The 18,080-nt window shown below is 42.4% G+C and overlaps 1 protein-coding gene across 6 annotated transcripts in view; it reads right to left on the reverse strand.

Moving 5' to 3' along the window:
- The window catches only part of PARP6 (poly(ADP-ribose) polymerase family member 6), a 109,195-nt gene that overhangs the window by 27,014 nt on the left and 64,101 nt on the right, over window positions 1–18,080 (reverse strand). For 4 of the 6 annotated variants that reach the window (XM_040343034.1, XM_040343033.1, XM_040343039.1 and 1 more), the window contains 7 exons: window positions 17,207–17,260; window positions 16,452–16,547; window positions 16,246–16,338; window positions 16,024–16,149; window positions 10,799–10,879; window positions 10,246–10,313; window positions 3,668–3,716 (listed from right to left, as the gene is read on the reverse strand). In XM_040343034.1, the coding sequence (XP_040198968.1) occupies window positions 3,668–3,716; window positions 10,246–10,313; window positions 10,799–10,879; window positions 16,024–16,149; window positions 16,246–16,338; window positions 16,452–16,547; window positions 17,207–17,260 (567 nt within the window). The remainder of the gene's footprint in view (window positions 1–3,667; window positions 3,717–10,245; window positions 10,314–10,798; window positions 10,880–16,023; window positions 16,150–16,245; window positions 16,339–16,451; window positions 16,548–17,206; window positions 17,261–18,080) is intronic. The other 2 variants (XM_040343038.1, XM_040343037.1) reach the window with 1 other exon arrangement.

Consider the following 18,080-nt stretch of genomic DNA (forward strand, 5'->3'; position numbering starts at 1 on the left):
CATCTTTGGAAATGCCCAGCAAAGCCATCTTTGAAAATGCCTAGCAAAGGCATCCTTACCAGCGATCAGCAAAGGCATCTTTACCAGCGATCTGCAAATGTATCCTTATCCAAAAATACATGCACAAGTACAGTTGTTGAGAATCTTTTTCAATAAAAAAAAAATGTTTAATAGAAAGCTCTGTTATTGTGTTTTTCTTTTAAAACAAAAGCTGTTAATTAGTTTGGACAAGTGTACGAGTTGATTTTTCTAAACGAAAACCTTGGTATTCATGTTTAATTGCAGTGTTGGCACTTCAAAAAAAAATTAGGTTTTGTGTTGCAGTTTGGGCACTCGGGCTCAAAAAGGTTCGCCATCACTGGGATAGGAAAACAAAGATTAAAATGACGTTGTAATTTTGTGGGGATGGTTTAAAGAAATAAAAAAAGAAGTGTAATAATTGATGAGAAATGAAAAAAGAGGGTGAAAAAAGGAGAGAGAAAAGGGAGAGAGGAAAATCTATGCAGCATATGATGTAAAACATTGCATAACTTCATACAAAATTAGATGCTTTTATCATCTTTATGCCTTCGTAGGCATTTTTCATTTTATAAACATTTTAAGTTGGCGAGATGACAATACCATGGCAACTGATGCAGTAACCAATTCCTAGATTAACACTATGGCCCGGATTCTCGTAGCACGTAGCACTTATGCACTTATGTCAGTGTCAATGTGCGCCATCGTATCTGTGCGCCGTGCCCATAGAACTAGATACGCCTGAAAATAGGCTTCCTACGACCGACGTAAGTTTCCTACGCCGTCGTATCCTGGGCGCATATTTACGCTGGCCACAAGGGGCGCTCCCATTGATTTACGATTCGATAATGCAAATGAGTGAGATACGCCGATTCACAAACGTACTGCGCCCGGCGCATTAATATACGCGGTTTACGTAAGTCGTACGTCCAGCGTAAAGTTAAGCCTCATAAAGCAGGTGTAAGTCATGTTAAGGTATGGACCAGGAAACAGCCGTCGTATATTACGTCGTTTACGTAGTAGTACGTGAATAGGGCTGGGCGTAGGTTACGTTCACGTCGTAGGCAGTGATTCGACGTATGTTCGGCCCATCATTTGCATGGGGTCACGGTTCATTTGAATGGATCACACCCACTTCCACCTACTTTGAATTAGGCCGGTTTGCGCCAAAGAATTTACGTTACGCTGGCGCAACGTTGGGAGCAAGTGCTTTGTGAATACTGTACTCGCCGCTCTGCGCGACGTCGGCGTAGCGTATATTCGATACGCTACGCCGGCATAACTATGCGCCAAGGTACGAGAATCCGGGCCTATATCTCTAGTCTGTTAGTATATTGACCCAACTATTCTCATGTTGCATTATCCTGTTGGTACCAATTTGAACACAGATTCTCCTGAACTGAACCTCTCCCCACATTAGGGTTATAGTATGAGTTAGTTTGTTTATGTTGTGCCCTGTTGCGGTATTTTGCTGCATCAGAAGAACTGCCCCTGTGTGGGCAAAGGTTTGGCCCCTGCGTGGGCTAATTTTATATGCTAATGAAAAATGTAATAAAAAAGATTTTGCAAAAAAATGAATAAAAAATAAACATTTTACTGTAGACTGGCAAGGACACTATTTGCGTTGAGTTTGTATGTTCTCCTGGTGTTCACGTGGGTTTTCTCCCATACTCCAAAGACAAGCTGGAAGGTTAGTTGGCTCCTGTCCAAATTGGCTTTTGCATGTGTGTACAAATTGGCTATACCGATATGTATCACATTCTGCATGCCAGTCCCAAGCTGAGCATTTGGAGAGTGTTGCCAAGAAAATTCTTTGGAAAAAGTCTTTCACGTGTATCAGACATGGGGGGTTATTGCAAAGTTCACTTGAAATTGCCCTGAAAGTGCACTTGGAAGTGCAGTCGCTGTAAATCTGAGGGCTAGATCTGAAATGAGGGGAAGCTCTGCTGATTTTATCATCCAATCATGTGCAAGCTAAAGTGCTGTTTTTTATTTTCCTTGCATGTCCCCCTCAGATCTACAGCGACTGCACTTCCAAGTGCATTTTCAGTGCAATTTCAAGTGCACTTTGCGAAGTGGATTTGCCTTTTGTAAATAACCCCCACGGTGCCCAGGGCACTGGTCCACAGAGTAGCCAAGTTAGAAATGACTGAACAGATATATACACACATAGTTCACTAGAAAAAATGTACAGATTATATCAATATCTACTTTTTTCATTTTAATTGGTTACTCTTTATAACTCCACTCTTCTCCATTACCCAATATTGCAGCTTACAACTATGTCCTCATTTGTTACATAAACCACAGTGATCTTCTTTAGACCTGGGTTCTGATATATCTCAAAAAAATCAATAGAAGGACTAAGGACTAAGCTGACTTAATCTTTAAAGCATCATCACGCATAGTTGATCAAGTCAACTTTGTTGTCTAAAGCCATGTACACACTGCCCGGATTCTCAATAAGAAAAAAATGTTTTTCCTGACGAGATTCCTGGCAAGATTCTCTTGCCGGCCGATTGTACACACACAACATTCAAAAGAACCGCCGTTCTTTTGAATGGCACGAACACAGTGACGTCATCGACTACGACAAGCATGCGCTCCTCACAGACGATGCCGTCGCCGCCATCTTGCTTCATCCTACCTATGCCTTGGAAGCTACCGTGCATGCGTCGAAATGATTTCGAGCATGCGCGGGTTTCCATGGAGAGGTAAGTATACACACGCTCGGGTTTCTCGGCAGGAAAACACTGCCGAGAATCTCACGACGAGAAAATAGAGAGCAGGTTCTCTATTTTTCTCGTCGAGATTCTGGGCAGTTTTCTTGATGAGAAACCTCAAAGCCTCGTACACACGCACGGTATACTGTACGAGGCTTTATTTTCACTTAGATCTCTATTATATCAGAAGGATAGAAAATCTGTTTACTCTATGAATGCATCTACCTGTGTATATAGTCACCTTTTTTAGAGAGAGAGAGAGAGAGAGAGACTTGTAAAGCGCAACACATGCGAACTGAATCGCCTCTGGGCGCTGTATCCATTTCATGGGTAAGGAACCCCTTGACCTCAGAAGAGATGGGTTTTAATCTTTCTCCTGAAGGCCAAGTGGTCCGACTCCAGTCGGATGGTGGTTGGTAGTGCATTCCATAGGCGAGGTCCCTTTAGAATGTATATTCAACTTAAGGCCTCATTCACACGAGGCGAATCTGCTCATCAGAGTCTGCCAGCTCAGCAGGAGATCGCTCTATTGATCTCCGCTGAGCCAGCGGATGACAGGTCTGTCTCTGCTCACTGAGTGGGGAGGGGCCTGTCAGAGCGCCACTGATTCCTATGGAGAGATCGGATGAAAATGGACAGCATGTCTGTTTTCAGATCTCATCCGAGATCCATCAAGACGGATGGCGAACGTATCGCCATGCATTTAATTTTAGCGGATCGGATGGCAGACTCCGTTGACATCCGTCTCCCCATAGGAGTCAATGGATGGCCCGCTCAGATCTACCTGAAAAACGGACAGGTGGATCCGATCGGGCTTGCCGCGTGAAAGGGGCCTAATACCTATGTTATCTCCTTTATATTATATATTTACTTGCAACATCGTGTATACTTTTGGTTAAGCACAATTAATATGGTGAAACACTCACCCTGCTTAGGGGCAGTTTTACAATATGGGATCTGTTACTGGAAATGATCCTGCAATAAGAAAGATAAAATTATGTGGTAATTTAGGTAGAATCATTTATTCAAAAGTACTCAGATTTTAAGGAACAGGTTTATATGCTATGTATGGTATGTGATGCTTATCCCAATGGCCATAGCTCTCTGTCTCTCTATTTTTCTGTTTGTCTAATAGCATGTATGTATATAACTTGTATGACCTAATAGTCTAAAGAGCCAAGGCTGCTTGAGGCCTGTATGTATGTTCAATAGAATGCCTGCTTTTATGGAAATATGACTCTAGCATTAGGATGACTGGCTGTGTTTTATGTAATATACAGTATCTCACAAAAGTGAGTACAGCCCTCACATATTTGTAAATATTTTATTACCTTTTCATGTGACAACACTGAAGAAATTACACTTTGCTACAATGTTGTGTAGTGAGTGTACAGCTTGTCTAACAGTGTAAATTTGCTGTCCCTTCAAAATAACTCAACACACAGCTATTAATGTCTAAACTGCTAGCAACAAAAGTGAGTACACCCCTAAGTAAAAAAGTACAAATTGGGCCCAATTAGCCATTTTCCCTCCCCCATCTCATCTGACTTGTTAGTGTTACAAAGCCTCAGGTGTGAACAGGGAGCAGGTGTGTTAAATTTGGTGTTATCACTCTCACTCTCTCATACTGGTCACTGGAAGTTCAACATGGCACCTAATGGCAAAGAACTTTCTGAGGATCTGAAAAAAATAATTGTTAGTATCCATCGGAACATACGTCCCCATCTCCCGCTGCTAAAAAATTTCTACGGGCTTTGCGTAATCACGACTTGGTGGATCTCTGGCGGGAATTTCATCCCCTTGGTAGGGACTATACCCATTATTCTCATCCTCATCATTCCCATTCCAGGATCGACCATATGTTTGTACTCCGGAAACATCTTCCTTTGGTCGACTCTGTTTCCATTTTAGCGGCCCCCTGGTCAGATCATGACCCTGTTTTGACAGTGTGTCACTCTCTTCTTAGCAAACCGCAATTTGCCCCATGGGTCATGAATGACTCTCTTCTATCTTTTAAAGCAATTCTTAAAGATATTCAAGAAGCTTCTAAGGACTATTTTAATCTCAATACGGGAACTGTCTCTTCCCCAGTGACGTTGTGGGAAGCATATAAAGTGGTCCTTCGGGGCCATGTGATTCGCATAGCGTCACACCGTAAGAGAGAGCGTATTCAAGCTCGTCGAGCTTTGGAGAAGCGTTTGGAGGTCTTGTCTACGGCCTTCAAGCAGGCTCCCTCCCCGGCGAATCGCAGGCTTTTAGATGCGGCCCGCACGGACTTGGACTTGTGTTTGACCGATGATGCCGAACGCACTTTACGTTGGGCTCGCCAAAAGTGGTACGCCAAGGCGAATAAACCTAACGCGATGCTGGCTAATAGACTCCGAACCTTTGCCCCTAAATTTGCCCCCATAAACCTGCGTACCCGCCACAACGTCCTCACGGGTAATCCACAACGGATATTGGATGAATTCCGCCACCGTCTTACAAAGCTTTATTCCCCCCCTACTCACTCATCTACCCAGGGTCTAGACACTTTTTTGTCTGGCTTATCCTTACCTTCTCTATCAGACCCACATAAGTCTTTGATGGACCGGGATATTCAGGTCCAGGAAGTTCTTCAATGTATTAAGGACTTGAAGATCGGCAAGAGACCAGGCCCGGATGGCTTCACGGCCTTGTATTATCGGAAGCTAGCGGACGTCCTGGCCCCGCATTTGGCGGCCATGTACAACTCTATAAAGAAGGGACAGTCGTTCACGCCTGATTTGCTGACCGCTAACATTGTAATGATCCCGAAGCCGGATAGGGACCATTCCTCTTGGGCTAATTTCAGGCCAATCTCCTTAATAAATATTGATATGAAAATCTTGACTAAGATATTGGCCAACCGCCTGAATTCTTTTCTCCCACGCCTGATAAAGAAAGATCAGGTGGGATTTGTCCCTCATCGACAAGCGGGGGATGCGATTAGACGGCTTCTTCAAATTCAACATATTGTACATGCTAGGTCCCTGGAAACGATGTTTTTGTCCCTCGATGTCAATAAGGCCTTTGACACATTGTCTTGGCCTTATTTGACACAAGTCCTTACCCATTATGGCTTTGGTGCTTCTTTTTTGAGCTGGATTTCAGCTATCTATGACTCCCCCCAGGCCAAGGTTCGGTACTATGGTTTTGAGTCGTCCACCTTCCCTATTAGGAGGGGGACGCGGCAGGGCTGCCCGCTTTCCCCGCTCCTGTTCGTCCTGGCTCTTGAGCCTTTGGCTGAGGCCATTCGATCCCATCCGGACGTGTCAGGGGTGGAGGTGGCGGGTACTTCGCACAAATTGTCATTATTTGCAGATGACATTCTGCTGACCATCACCAAACCTAGAATTTCTCTCCCCAATCTGTTGTCACTTTTGGATTCTTTTGCCTTGTTCTCAGGCTTAGCTGTCAACCAGGCAAAGTCGAAGGCGATGTCTATCAATATTTGCCCCTCGGATTTAGACTCTTTACGGTCTGCGTTCCCTTTTCAGTGGTTGACCTCATTACCCTACTTGGGGATTAAGCTTACCCCGAAGTATTCCGAACTGTATCAAGCCAACTTTCCTTCTTTGTTTGGCAAACTGACAGCTATGCTCACCTCTTGGTCCACTCTTCCGCTCTCTTGGTTCGGGAGGGTGGCGACGGTACGAATGACCTATCTTCCGAAATTGCTTTATTTTTTTCGGGTTTTACCGGTTCAGGTACCCTCTCACATCCTTAGAATTCACCAACGTAAAATTTTGCAGTTTATCTGGGGCCCCAAGAGGCCCAGGATTAGGAGGCAAGTGCTTTTTGCACGCAGAATCAATGGTGGCCTCTCGGTCCCTAATTTGCATGCTTACTATACCGCGGCGGGTATCGCTCCGTTGTCTCGCCTCCACGAGAAACAGCAAATGCCACTGTGGGCTACTTTTGACTTGGTGGATTCTCACCCAACACCTCTAGCCTCTCTTCCATGGCTCCCTCGAGCACATCGCCCGTCCTCTATAGGTCCTTGTCTGGCCCATTCCCTTAGATTGTGGGATGCGGTTAAATATTCTGCGGGTCTGATCTCCCCCCATCTGCCATTACTTCGTTTCCTTCATAACCCGTTATTTCCTCCGGGTAGGGATAACCCCTTACAGTTTACATGGTGGACTGAACACGGCTTTGTAGACGTTCATTCTATTGCTCTCCCCAACCAAGATTATTTCTTATTCGCTTTTACGTTCCTCCCATGATATTCCCCTCAGGGAACACTATAGTTACTTGCAACTTCGACATTTCCTCCAACGCCTAATCAGATCCCAACCTACCCCCTATACCATGACCCCCTTTGAAAGCTTATGTAGATCGCGCCCCCATTCCCCGGGACTCATATCTCTCGTTTATACAGCGATTATCAACTCTAGGAGACCGCCCTTGAGACCTTATCACCTTCAGTGGGAGGCTGAACTCGGGAGGCAACTCGATCCGGAAGATTGGCAGGCTATGACCATGGCATTGTCTAAATGCTCTACCAATGTTCTTTTTCAGGAGAACGCTTATAAAGTGTTCTATAGGTGGTACTATACCCCGGCCAGACTGGCGAGTTTCATACCTTCTTATTCCCCTTTGTGTTTCCGTGGATGCTCTCAGGAGGGTACCATGGCACATATCTGGTGGACCTGTCCCAGGGTATGCAGATTGTGGGTTAGAGTGTATGCGTTGCTCCGCAACCTCTTTGATACCAACCTAAAGAAGGACCCTTTTGAGGCCCTTTTATGGAAACCGATCACGGAGCTTCTCCGCCCTGAACGCCAGCTGGCGGCGCATGTTTTTACTGCAACTAAATTGATCATTGCAAGGGCCTGGAAAACCCCGGTTCTCAGTTTCGAAGCAGTTAAAAACTGCATTAATGATATTATGGTTAACGAGAAACTCACTGCTGTGTTAGCAGATACCCACGATAAATTTCTCAGGGTATGGCAACCCTGGGTGGCTAACAACCACCCTTCACGATTTAACCCAACACTACTTTCTCTTTGATAGGTCTCTGTTCCCCCTGCCCCGTGGACCCCCTTCTCTCTTTCATTCTTTCTTTCTTTCTTTCTATTTTTCTTTCTTTCATTTTTCTATTTTCTTTTCTCTATTTCTTTTCCTCTTTCTCTTCATTGCTACTTGCTCATGCAACCTATCTAGTGGACTCTCTTTCTTTTCATCCTCTCTTTCTTTGTTCTTTGTGGCTTGGGCCCTCGGGCCTGGTCCTGTCGGCCCTGGACACAGGATGCATTATTTATTTTATATTTTGAAAAACTGATATCCTCTGCTATGTGCCTGCTTGAATTTTAATTTTTGGTTTGTTATTTTATTTATTATCTTTATTTTTTTTTATTTTTTATATTTTGGTAATGTTGTGTATCGTATAGCAACTTTGCTTTTAAGTTCTACATTTACCCCGGCGTGTTAGCCGGTATGTCACCTAAGCCGACATTAGGTTAATTTAGCAGGCTACTGGAGTTGAGGACATTGTATTGCCGGTTTTCTGGATTCGCTTTTGGATCCCTAGATGCCGGATTGATCTCAGGTCTACAGACTATTTGTTCTGATGTTTGATACCTTATGCTGTGTCCACCACAGTCTTTTTCTCTTTTGTACTCTTTTTGTTTGTTGATGTACCTTTTTCAATAAAACTCTTTGTACAAGAAAAAAATAATTGTTGCTCTACATAAAGATGGCCTAGGCTAAAAGTAGATTGTTAAGACCCTGAAACTGAGCTGCGGCCTACACCATACAGCGGTTTAACAGGACAGGTTCCACTCAGAACAGGCCTCGCCATGGTTGACCACAGAGGTTGAGTTCATGTGCTCAGCATCATAAGCAGAGGTTGTCTTTGGGAAATAGACGTATGAGTGCTGCCAGCATTGCTGCAGAGGTTGAAGGGGTGGGGGGTCAGCCTGACAGTGCTCAGACCATATGCCACACACTGCATCAAATTGGTCTGCATGGCTGTCTTCCCAGAAGGAAGCCTCTTCTAAAGATGATGACCAAGATAAACTTATTTGGTTCAGATGGTGTCAAGCGTGTGTGGTGGCAACCAGGTGAGGAGTACAAAGTCAAGCATAGTGGTGGGAGTGTCATGGTCTGTGGTTGTCGGCACTGGGGAGCTACAGTTCATTGAGGGAACCATGAATGTGACATACTGAAGAAGAGCATGCGCCCCTCCCTTCAGAGACTGTGCCGCAGGGCAATATTCCAACATGATAATGACCCCAAACACACCTCCAAGACAACCACTGCCTTGCTAAAGAAGCTGAAGGTAAAGGTGATGGACTGGCCAAGCATGTCTCCAGACCTAAACCCTATTGAGCATCTGTGGTGCTTCCTCAAATGGAAGGTGGAAGAGCGCAATGTCTCTAACATCCACCAGCTCCATGATTTCATCATGAAGGCGTGGAAGAGGACTCCAGTGGAAACCTGTGAAGCTCTAGTGAATGCCCAAGCGGGTTAATGCAGTGCTAGAAAATAATGGTAGCCACACAAAATATTGACACTTTGGGCCCAATTTGGACATTTTCACTTAGGGTGTACTCACTTTTGTCGCCAGCGGTTTAGACATAATTGGCTGTGTGTTGAGTTATTTTGATGGGAAAGAAAATGTACACTGTTATACAAGCTGTACACTCACTACTTTACATTGTAGCAAATTATAATTTCTTCAGTGTTGTCACATGAAAAGATATAATAAAAGTTTTACACAAATGTGAGGGGTGTACTCACTTTTGTGACATACTGTATATAAAAAATAAATGTATTATAAGAAGTGTTGCCAACTGTCAGTATTTTTACTGGCAGCCAGTAAAAAATGGGCATGTTTCTCCTACCAATAAATGCCAGTGACAGGAAAAGGTGACACTTGGCTCGGAACTGCACATTCACAGTTCTTGTCCAGAGCTGGCCGAGACCATCCGAATGTCTTCTACAGTGTGTTTGGGTAGTGCCGGCGGGGGGCAGGTCTGGTGGAGGAGGTGACTGAGCATGTTGTGTGGTGTTGTCATGATGCAAGGGAGCAGAGCGGCTGGAGCCTCGTGTGCAGGTCTGCAGGACAGGAGCAAGGCAAGCCGGGCGCGGGACTGTCAGTACTGTTTGGACTAAAGGGGAGACCTGGCGTAGAGAGAGACTGTCACTGTGACTCAGGAGGGGACATGTCGTGTCGGTGAGGTGTCATCATCATCATCATCTGTGCTGCTGTCAGTGTCACTGTGAGAGTCAATTTTAAGTGTGTGTATGCCTGCCCATTCTAATTTCTTGACCTCCTGAGTCCTGTCCCTGCGCTACTTACTTACTATAAATACTGAAATTTGTACTTAAAACTGTTATTTTTTTACTTTTGGAAATGCAAGTAAAAACTTGGCTGTGCCAGTAAATCTTGGGTATCATGTCAGTAAATTTAAATCTGGTAGGTTCTTTTGTGATACAGTTTTAAATATTTGTAACAGAATAATCTTATATGCAGTACCATTGCAATAATGGGTGAGCCAATGGGTCAAGGCGGTCCATTTGTTTTTTGATTTCCAAGTATGAACCCTAGAAGACAGTATATCATTATTAGCATGTTATTGCTTAAAGTAGAACTATAGGCAAAACTTTTTTTTTCATTTTGGATAGAGAAAGGGAGGGTTATAACCCCTGTCACTTTTTTTCACCATCCATGTCCCATTGCAAATCAAGTGAATTCCTTGGGGACCGCCAGATCACAATTCCTTGGGGACCGCCAGATCACAATTCCTTGGGGACCGTCAGATCACAATTCCTTGGGGACCGCCAGATCTAGTGTTCTCATGGGAAGATTTCCCCTTTATTACTTTTCTGGGGACAACCCAAAATTTGGTATTTTCTTTTACTTTCAATGAAAATGGTAAGCAGGGCAAATAGAGAAGGTGAATCTAGCTAACGGGGCAGAGACAGCAGTAAAAACTGACAAGCATTCTAATCCCTCTCCACTCTACGCAAAACTTAAAAAAAAGTTTTGCCTTTAGTTATACTTTAAGCCTTCAGACAGGCATACATACCACTCTTAAGTTTACCTGGGTCATCTCTCGGATGGACATGACACTGTCTAAGGCTTTTTGGAGACGTTCATAGTTCTTCTTCTGCAGTGAAAAACATAAAAACAAGATAATTCAGTGTGTATCCTTTGTGTGTGTGTGTGTGTGTGTGTGTGTGTGTATACATATATCTATCTATATCTATCTATATATATATATATATATATATATATATATATATATATATATATATATATATATAAAAAAGGAAAAAGTGCGCTTACCAAAAATTGACAAGAAAATAAAGCCGCTAACTCAAAAATTTTATACAAACATATAAATCATAAACAAAAAAGTGGAGTAGCGCTAGAGACTGAAGGGCCTTCATATAACTAATAAATTAAAGAGAAGGCTACATAAAAGTCCAATATATATCAAAAAAATATTGAACAGATTGATGATAAACAATTGGTTAATAGTCCAAACGTGTATCAAACTTGAGTGTAACACTCTGTTGTAACAACGAAGGAAAAAGAAGTCTGGCTCCAAATGGTAAATGTAACTTGCTGACCCTTAGACCCCATTCACATCTAGGCGTTTTTACGCCTGTAGCGCTACGCCTCTGCCGCCAGAGGGCTGGAAATACATGTCCCTCTATGGAGATGGTTCACATCTCCACGCCGAACGCCGGACGCCTGTCGCCTGCGGCGTGAAAAAAGGTCCCGGACCTTTTTTTCAGGCGTCTTCGAGCGTTCGGCTAGGAGATGGCAATCATCTCCATAGAGGGGGTCATCTTGGGGCACATCTAGGCGGACAATACCCGCGTTTTGTCGCCGCAAATCGCGGTACAAAACGCCGCTATTTTTACCGCGATTTGCGGTGACAAAACGCCGCGATTTCGTCCGTCTAGATGTGAATGCAGCCTTACCAAAAAGGAAGATCCTAACGGACCTAGTCAAGCAGAAATCCCTGGATGGTGTATGTTGAAATGGAGATTGTCTGTTGAGACGATCCTTCCAGGGGTCACAAATCCGCCAATAAAGCAACCAGAAAAAAAACAGAACCTGTGATCCGTCAGGATCAATCAAAGCAGAGGGGATGTAGACAGTATGCAGAAATGGGACGTCTCAGCCATTAGTAAACGAATATGTCAGCAGGTCCAATAAATCGCACAGTGTCAGACTCAATAACGTACGATTTCCTAACGTACTTTTTCAAAAATTCTGGCCCTATTCATGGTAGAGCACGTCAGCAGACATTCCTGTGTTCCTAGGAAGTGCAGATTATACGTTATCTGATAGATCGACCATCCTAAGTCTCTGCTGAATTTTTGAAAAAGTACGTTAGGAAATCGTACGTTATTGAGTCTGACACTGTGCGATTTATTGGACCTGCTGACATATTCGTTTACTAATGGCTGAGACGTCCCATTTCTGCATACTGTCTACATCCCCTCTGCTTTGATTGATCCTGACGGATCACAGGTTCTGTTTTTTTTCTGGTTGCTTTATTGGCGGATTTGTGACCCCTGGAAGGATCGTCTCAACAGACAATCTCCATTTCAACATACACCATCCAGGGATTTCTGCTTGACTAGGTCCGTTAGGATCTTCCTTTTTGGTAAGGGTCAGCAAGTTACATTTACCATTTGGAGCCAGACTTCTTTTTCCTTCGTTGTTACAACAGAGTGTTACACTCAAGTTTGATACACGTTTGGACTATTAACCAATTGTTTATCATCAATCTGTTCAATATTTTTTTGATATATATTGGACTTTTATGTAGCCTTCTTATTAATTTATTAGTTATATGAAGGCCCTTCAGTCTCTAGCGCTACTCCACTTTTTTTGTTTATGATATATATATATATATATATATATATATATATAAATATATATATATATATATATATCATGTGTTCCTTTATAACACAGCTTGGCCTAAACGGGCTGTCCACCTGTCAGTTTTTTCAGCGGACCCGAACAGACACTCCATGCAGGTCTATGGAACAACGGATGTCAGCGGTGACCATGTCTGCTGACATCCAATCCACTAAAATCAGACATATGGCAATACGTTCGCCATCCGTCCTGACGGATCGGATGGGATGAGATCTGATGAAAACGGATATGCTGTCCGTTTTCGTTCGATCTCCCTATAGAGAAACAGACCTGTCATCCGCCGGCTCGGTGGAGATCAACGGAGAAATCTCCCGCTGAGCTGGCAGACTCCGCTGCATCGGATCCGCCCCGTGTGGAAGGGGCCTAATGCCGCATACACACGATCATTTTTCGGCATGAAAAAAACATTGTTTTCCAAAAACGTCATTTAAAATGATTGTGTGTGGGCTTCACATCATTTTTCAGGTTCTGAAAAACGACAAAAAAAAATTTGAACATTTAACGTCGTTTTAAACTATGTCGTTTTTCGGGTTGTAAAAAATGATCGTGTGTGGGCTAAAACGACGTTTTAAACCCGCGCATGCTCAGAAGCAAGTTATGAGACGGGAGCGCTCGTTCTGGTAAAACTACCGTTCATATTGGAGTAAGCACATTCATCACGCTGTAACAGACAAAAAAGTGCGAATCGTCTTTTACTAACACGGAATCAGCTAAAGCAGCCCAAAGGCGAATGGAACTTCCCCTTTATAGTTGTACGTCACCGCGCTTTGCTAGATCATTTTTTTAAAACGATGGTGTGTGGGCAACATCGTTTTAATGATGAAGTTGGGAAAACTTTGTTTTTTCGACATGCTGAAAAACAACGTTTTTTTTTCATGCTGAAAAATGATCGTGTGTACGCGGCATTAGTCCCACAGTCCTGACAACCACTGATTCAATAAATATGTACCTGCTCCATATTCATATAAATCTTTTTGTGAAAATATCTTTAGCAGACAAGTTTTATTCTATAGAAATTCCCCTGCACTCGGTGGCATTATGTGACCATGTCACAACCAATTGAGCATGATTTTTAGATTCCAAAACAAATATATTTGGTAAACCCCAAACCGTGAAATGTTTAAAATGACATTTAGGGCAAGAAAAGTGTACCAAGTTTAAAGGGCATAATTAATACATTTTGCCTGCTTGGTATGTATGGTAAGGTCACCCTAAGTTTTAACTCTCAAGGGCATATCAAGATTCACTAGGTCAAAATCTTTGACACGGGTAACTGTGGTTATTACTGTGCTGACATTTTGTGGCTCATTTTAGCTACATGCCAAGGACCGTAGTACTGCTCAAGCACTTGCAGAGTGAAAGGTCAACATTTCTGAGCTCGGCTTTGGAAGTAAACTTCTGTGACTGTGTTCCATGTGCTGAGTGTACATTTGAGGTCACTAAAGATAACGTTTTACATTTACCCCCAAGAGGAACCAGCTTGTGAAATACATCCAATCTGATTTTACAAAATGTTCTTTAAAACATGATTAGCTTTATGTATCATTGTCTTTTGTCCTAAAGTTGATTGATCTATCCTTTATATTGGCAAGCTATGCAGAATTACAGTGCAGAATTCATCCATTTTATCAATACTCTAAATTTTGACAGCATTGATTATTTTAGTTTTAATTCTAATTGATGGCATGACTATGAGAGCATTTTAGGGCCTAATTATAAAGAAGAAGTGATGCTATTGAAATGTAGCATAAAGAAATTGTGAAAAATAACCAAAATAATTTGTAGATCATGGAATATATCAAGTTAGGATGAAAAGTTGTAAGAAAGCCTTTCTAAATTTGCAGTTTTTCGAAGGGTTATATTAACGTATTAACTTTGTTGATTACGAAATATGTAAAAACGTGGTGCTGAAACTGTCATGCAATTTTACTAATAGGCAAACATATAATAGTGGATATTTTTCACTGCTACAGGGCAGCTGTGCGATGCAGAATCATGTATATATATATATATATGATTCTGCTCTTCGGGGTGGGGGGCATGCTGGTGTGCCACTTCTGATTGTGATTTGTCACAGCAGAAGCTGATCAGCAGGTACTGGCCAATGGATGCCCGCCGGCAATCGCTGATTGCCAAAGAGAGACACAGTACAGAGATCTGCCTATGTAAACAAGGCAGAGCACCATTCTGACAGTTGAAGTGATGGATTTTCTTTCTCTGCAAAGCAAAAAAATCCATTACTTCCCTTAGTAAAAGCTCCACACATACTGTACACAAACACTGGCTAGGCACACATTTAACCCTTCGATTGCCCTAGCTGTTTAACCCCTTTCCAGCCAGCGTCATTAGTACAGTGACAGTGCAAATTTTTTTGTCACTGGTTCCCACAAAGTGTTAAAAATGACAGTTAGTGTCAGATTGTTGGCAACAATATTGCAGACTTGCTATAAGTCGCTGATCACCGCCATTGTATAAAAAATAAAAATAATCAAATTCTTAATACCGACATGCCAGGGGTAATGACTACATTTTCTCTCATTATGCCCTCATTGGTGCCTCGAAAGACCTGATAGGGCCTTGTTGCTGATATTTTGTTACGCATCCCACCCCTCTATGATGTTTAATGTCTTGTTATATGTCGTGCCGATATTATGTTCTGTTTATCTTTTGCAATGAAAAATAAAAATCTTTTGAAAGTAAAAAAAATACAAAAATTCCAGGATAAATTCCATAATTGTAGACGCTATAACTTTTGCGCAAAGCATTCAAAATACGCTTATTTGGATTTTTTACCAAAAATATATAGCAGAATACATATTGGCCTGAATTTATAAAGAAATTCGATTTTTTTTATATTGTTTTTCTTTTTAAAATTGTCGCCGCAGAAAGCTCTATTTGTGGGGAAAAAATGACATACATTTTGCTTTGGTACAGCACGGCATGACCTGAATTGTCAGGTAAGGTAACGCAATGCCCTATCACAAAAAAACGGCCTGGTTTTGAAGGAGGGTACTTTTTCCAGAGCTCCACGGGTTAAAAGTACTATGAATTCTGATTGTAGTTTATATCTTTTTTATATTTACTAACAACCCTTGTGCTGCCAGTTAAAGAATACCATCCCCCCCCCCCCCCCCCCCCGTTAGCTACATATTACTTCTGGAAAGGATTCCATAGTGCTAGAATAAAGTCTACTGGCAGATATATTATTCAGTAGTGATTGGTCACTGGAAAGCCTGCAGCAACCAAAAATATACCTTATTTTTTGTATGCATGCAAATATTTCAATGCTATATATAAAGGCCAGCTGTAAGGGTAATAGTTTGTAAAAAAAAAAAAACTCTAGGTCACCTTAGGGTTAAAGGCCAGTGTTTTTGGGTCGTTAGGGTCCACTACTGAAGGGTATGGCTCAAATATGATACTTTTCCGTGGTGACTCCAAGGCCGCTCGACACATGGCAACCAGCAGACCTACAACCTGCAAGTAAAAAACCAAAATCATGGTTTAGCACAGGGCTGCACAAGGACCTGAACACATGCTAAGAGGAGGCAACAACTCAAGAAGGACTACTACCTCAGCTCCTGTAGCCACTTCTTCAGCAGCCCCAGACATCACTCCCAGAGTGTAAAATGAGAAAACACAAAGCTCTCTAGTACACACTGCTGGCTGCAAGAGACAAGATGTTGGTCATGGAGAGGAGAGAGAATAAAAGGAAGGCGCAACCATTAACAATAGCCAATGCTGAGAAGTTGCATAAGGTAACATGGTCAAAGACCTACCTTGAGCATGGATGCATTCTGGAAGACATGCTGCTCATCACATACTACACAATACTCATTTAAAGTGGGGAGGCGCTGTTCTGCATACTTCATTATCTAAACATGAAAACAAAATAAGGAGATGCCATGATTAATAAATAAATAAAAATGAAATAACTGAAAAGCAGAGGAAGAGTGGGCACTAATACACAAAAGGTTCTGAGAAAATAGAGAATTAAATTTGATGTAAACCCCACCAAAAAAAATTTTTTTTTCTGATGTGACAATGTAGAGAATACGATTTCCTATCATCTGTGCCCAGTCTTGCCACACAGAGTTAATCCAGCTCTGAGCAATCCTCTTTTATTGTTCAGTGAAAATTAACAGACTTCCAGATAAAAACCTGTCTAAATAAAAAGTCCTTTCCGTCCCCTTGCTTCGAGTGACATACATTACCTCTTACAATGAACTGTGGATCACCCCCCATATTATGATAAACATCCAGGAATGTGCATGTGTCCAAGCTAGTGCACAAGATATGTAAAAACCCTGTTACTCGAAGCAAGGGGACGGAAAGGACTTTTTATTTAGACAGGTTTTTATCTGGAAGTCTGTTAATTTTCACTGAACAATAAAAGATGATAGGAAATCTTATTCTCTACATTGTGACATCAAGGAAAAAAACATTGGGTTTACATCCACTTTAAGTGCTGAGAAATCCTATAATTGTTGTTAAATTCTAAACAGATGGACTAAGAAACTCGCAGGTCACTCACCTGTACCAAAAAGCCATATTCTAGAGTAGGAACCGTCTTACAGTGTCCACTGACCTGCACAGAGAAAAATATGTACAGACTTGATATGAATCTATGTAGGATTCTACAAGGGACAGCAGTACAAAACAGTAGGTAATAAATGAGGTATCCAATTTGAGACTGAACTTGCACACACACAGTAACTTCATAAAGTACTGGAAACCAGTGACAATGATTATACCAATCCTACCCAATCTGTTTACACCAGAAGAGCCCTAGGGATCATTTTCATGTCTCAAGAATATATTTCAGCCCGTAGTACATGAGCAAGATCAGTAAGTTGTAGCCATAACTAGGGCTTTTTTCTGTTGGAATGTGTGGAAAAGCAGTTCTGGCACCTCCAGCACTGAATATATCTAATGGCAAGGGATGCTGGGGTGTGCTGGAGGTTCCATTGACACTGGCTGCTGGAGGACCTATTGTTGCTGGGGGGGATTTATTGTTGAGGGAGGGGTCTATTGTTGCTGGGATGGTTCTACTGTTGAGGGAGGGGTCTATTGTTGCTGGCTTCTGGAGGGTTTATTATTGCTGACTTTTGGGAGAGCTATGGTTGCTGGTGGGGGTCTATTGTTCCGGGATGGATCTGTTGTTGTTAGGGGGTTTATTGTTTCCGGAGGGATCTCTTGTTGCTTGGGGGGCTATTGTTGTTGGCTGCAAGGGATGTATTTTACTGCTTTTTATATTATCCTTAACAAATTCCATACAAACTTCTTAGCACCACAAAATGATTCTTGCTTCTGTTTTCTCCAAAAGGGGTGGTATTGGGAGGTGGGTAGTGGGTGGAACCAAGGGACAGTGCTCGAAGGTGGGTAGGGGTGGAGACATGGACAAGGGG

The sequence above is a fragment of the Rana temporaria genome, chromosome 3 (assembly GCF_905171775.1).
Source record: "Rana temporaria chromosome 3, aRanTem1.1, whole genome shotgun sequence".
Taxonomy (NCBI): domain Eukaryota; kingdom Metazoa; phylum Chordata; class Amphibia; order Anura; family Ranidae; genus Rana; species Rana temporaria.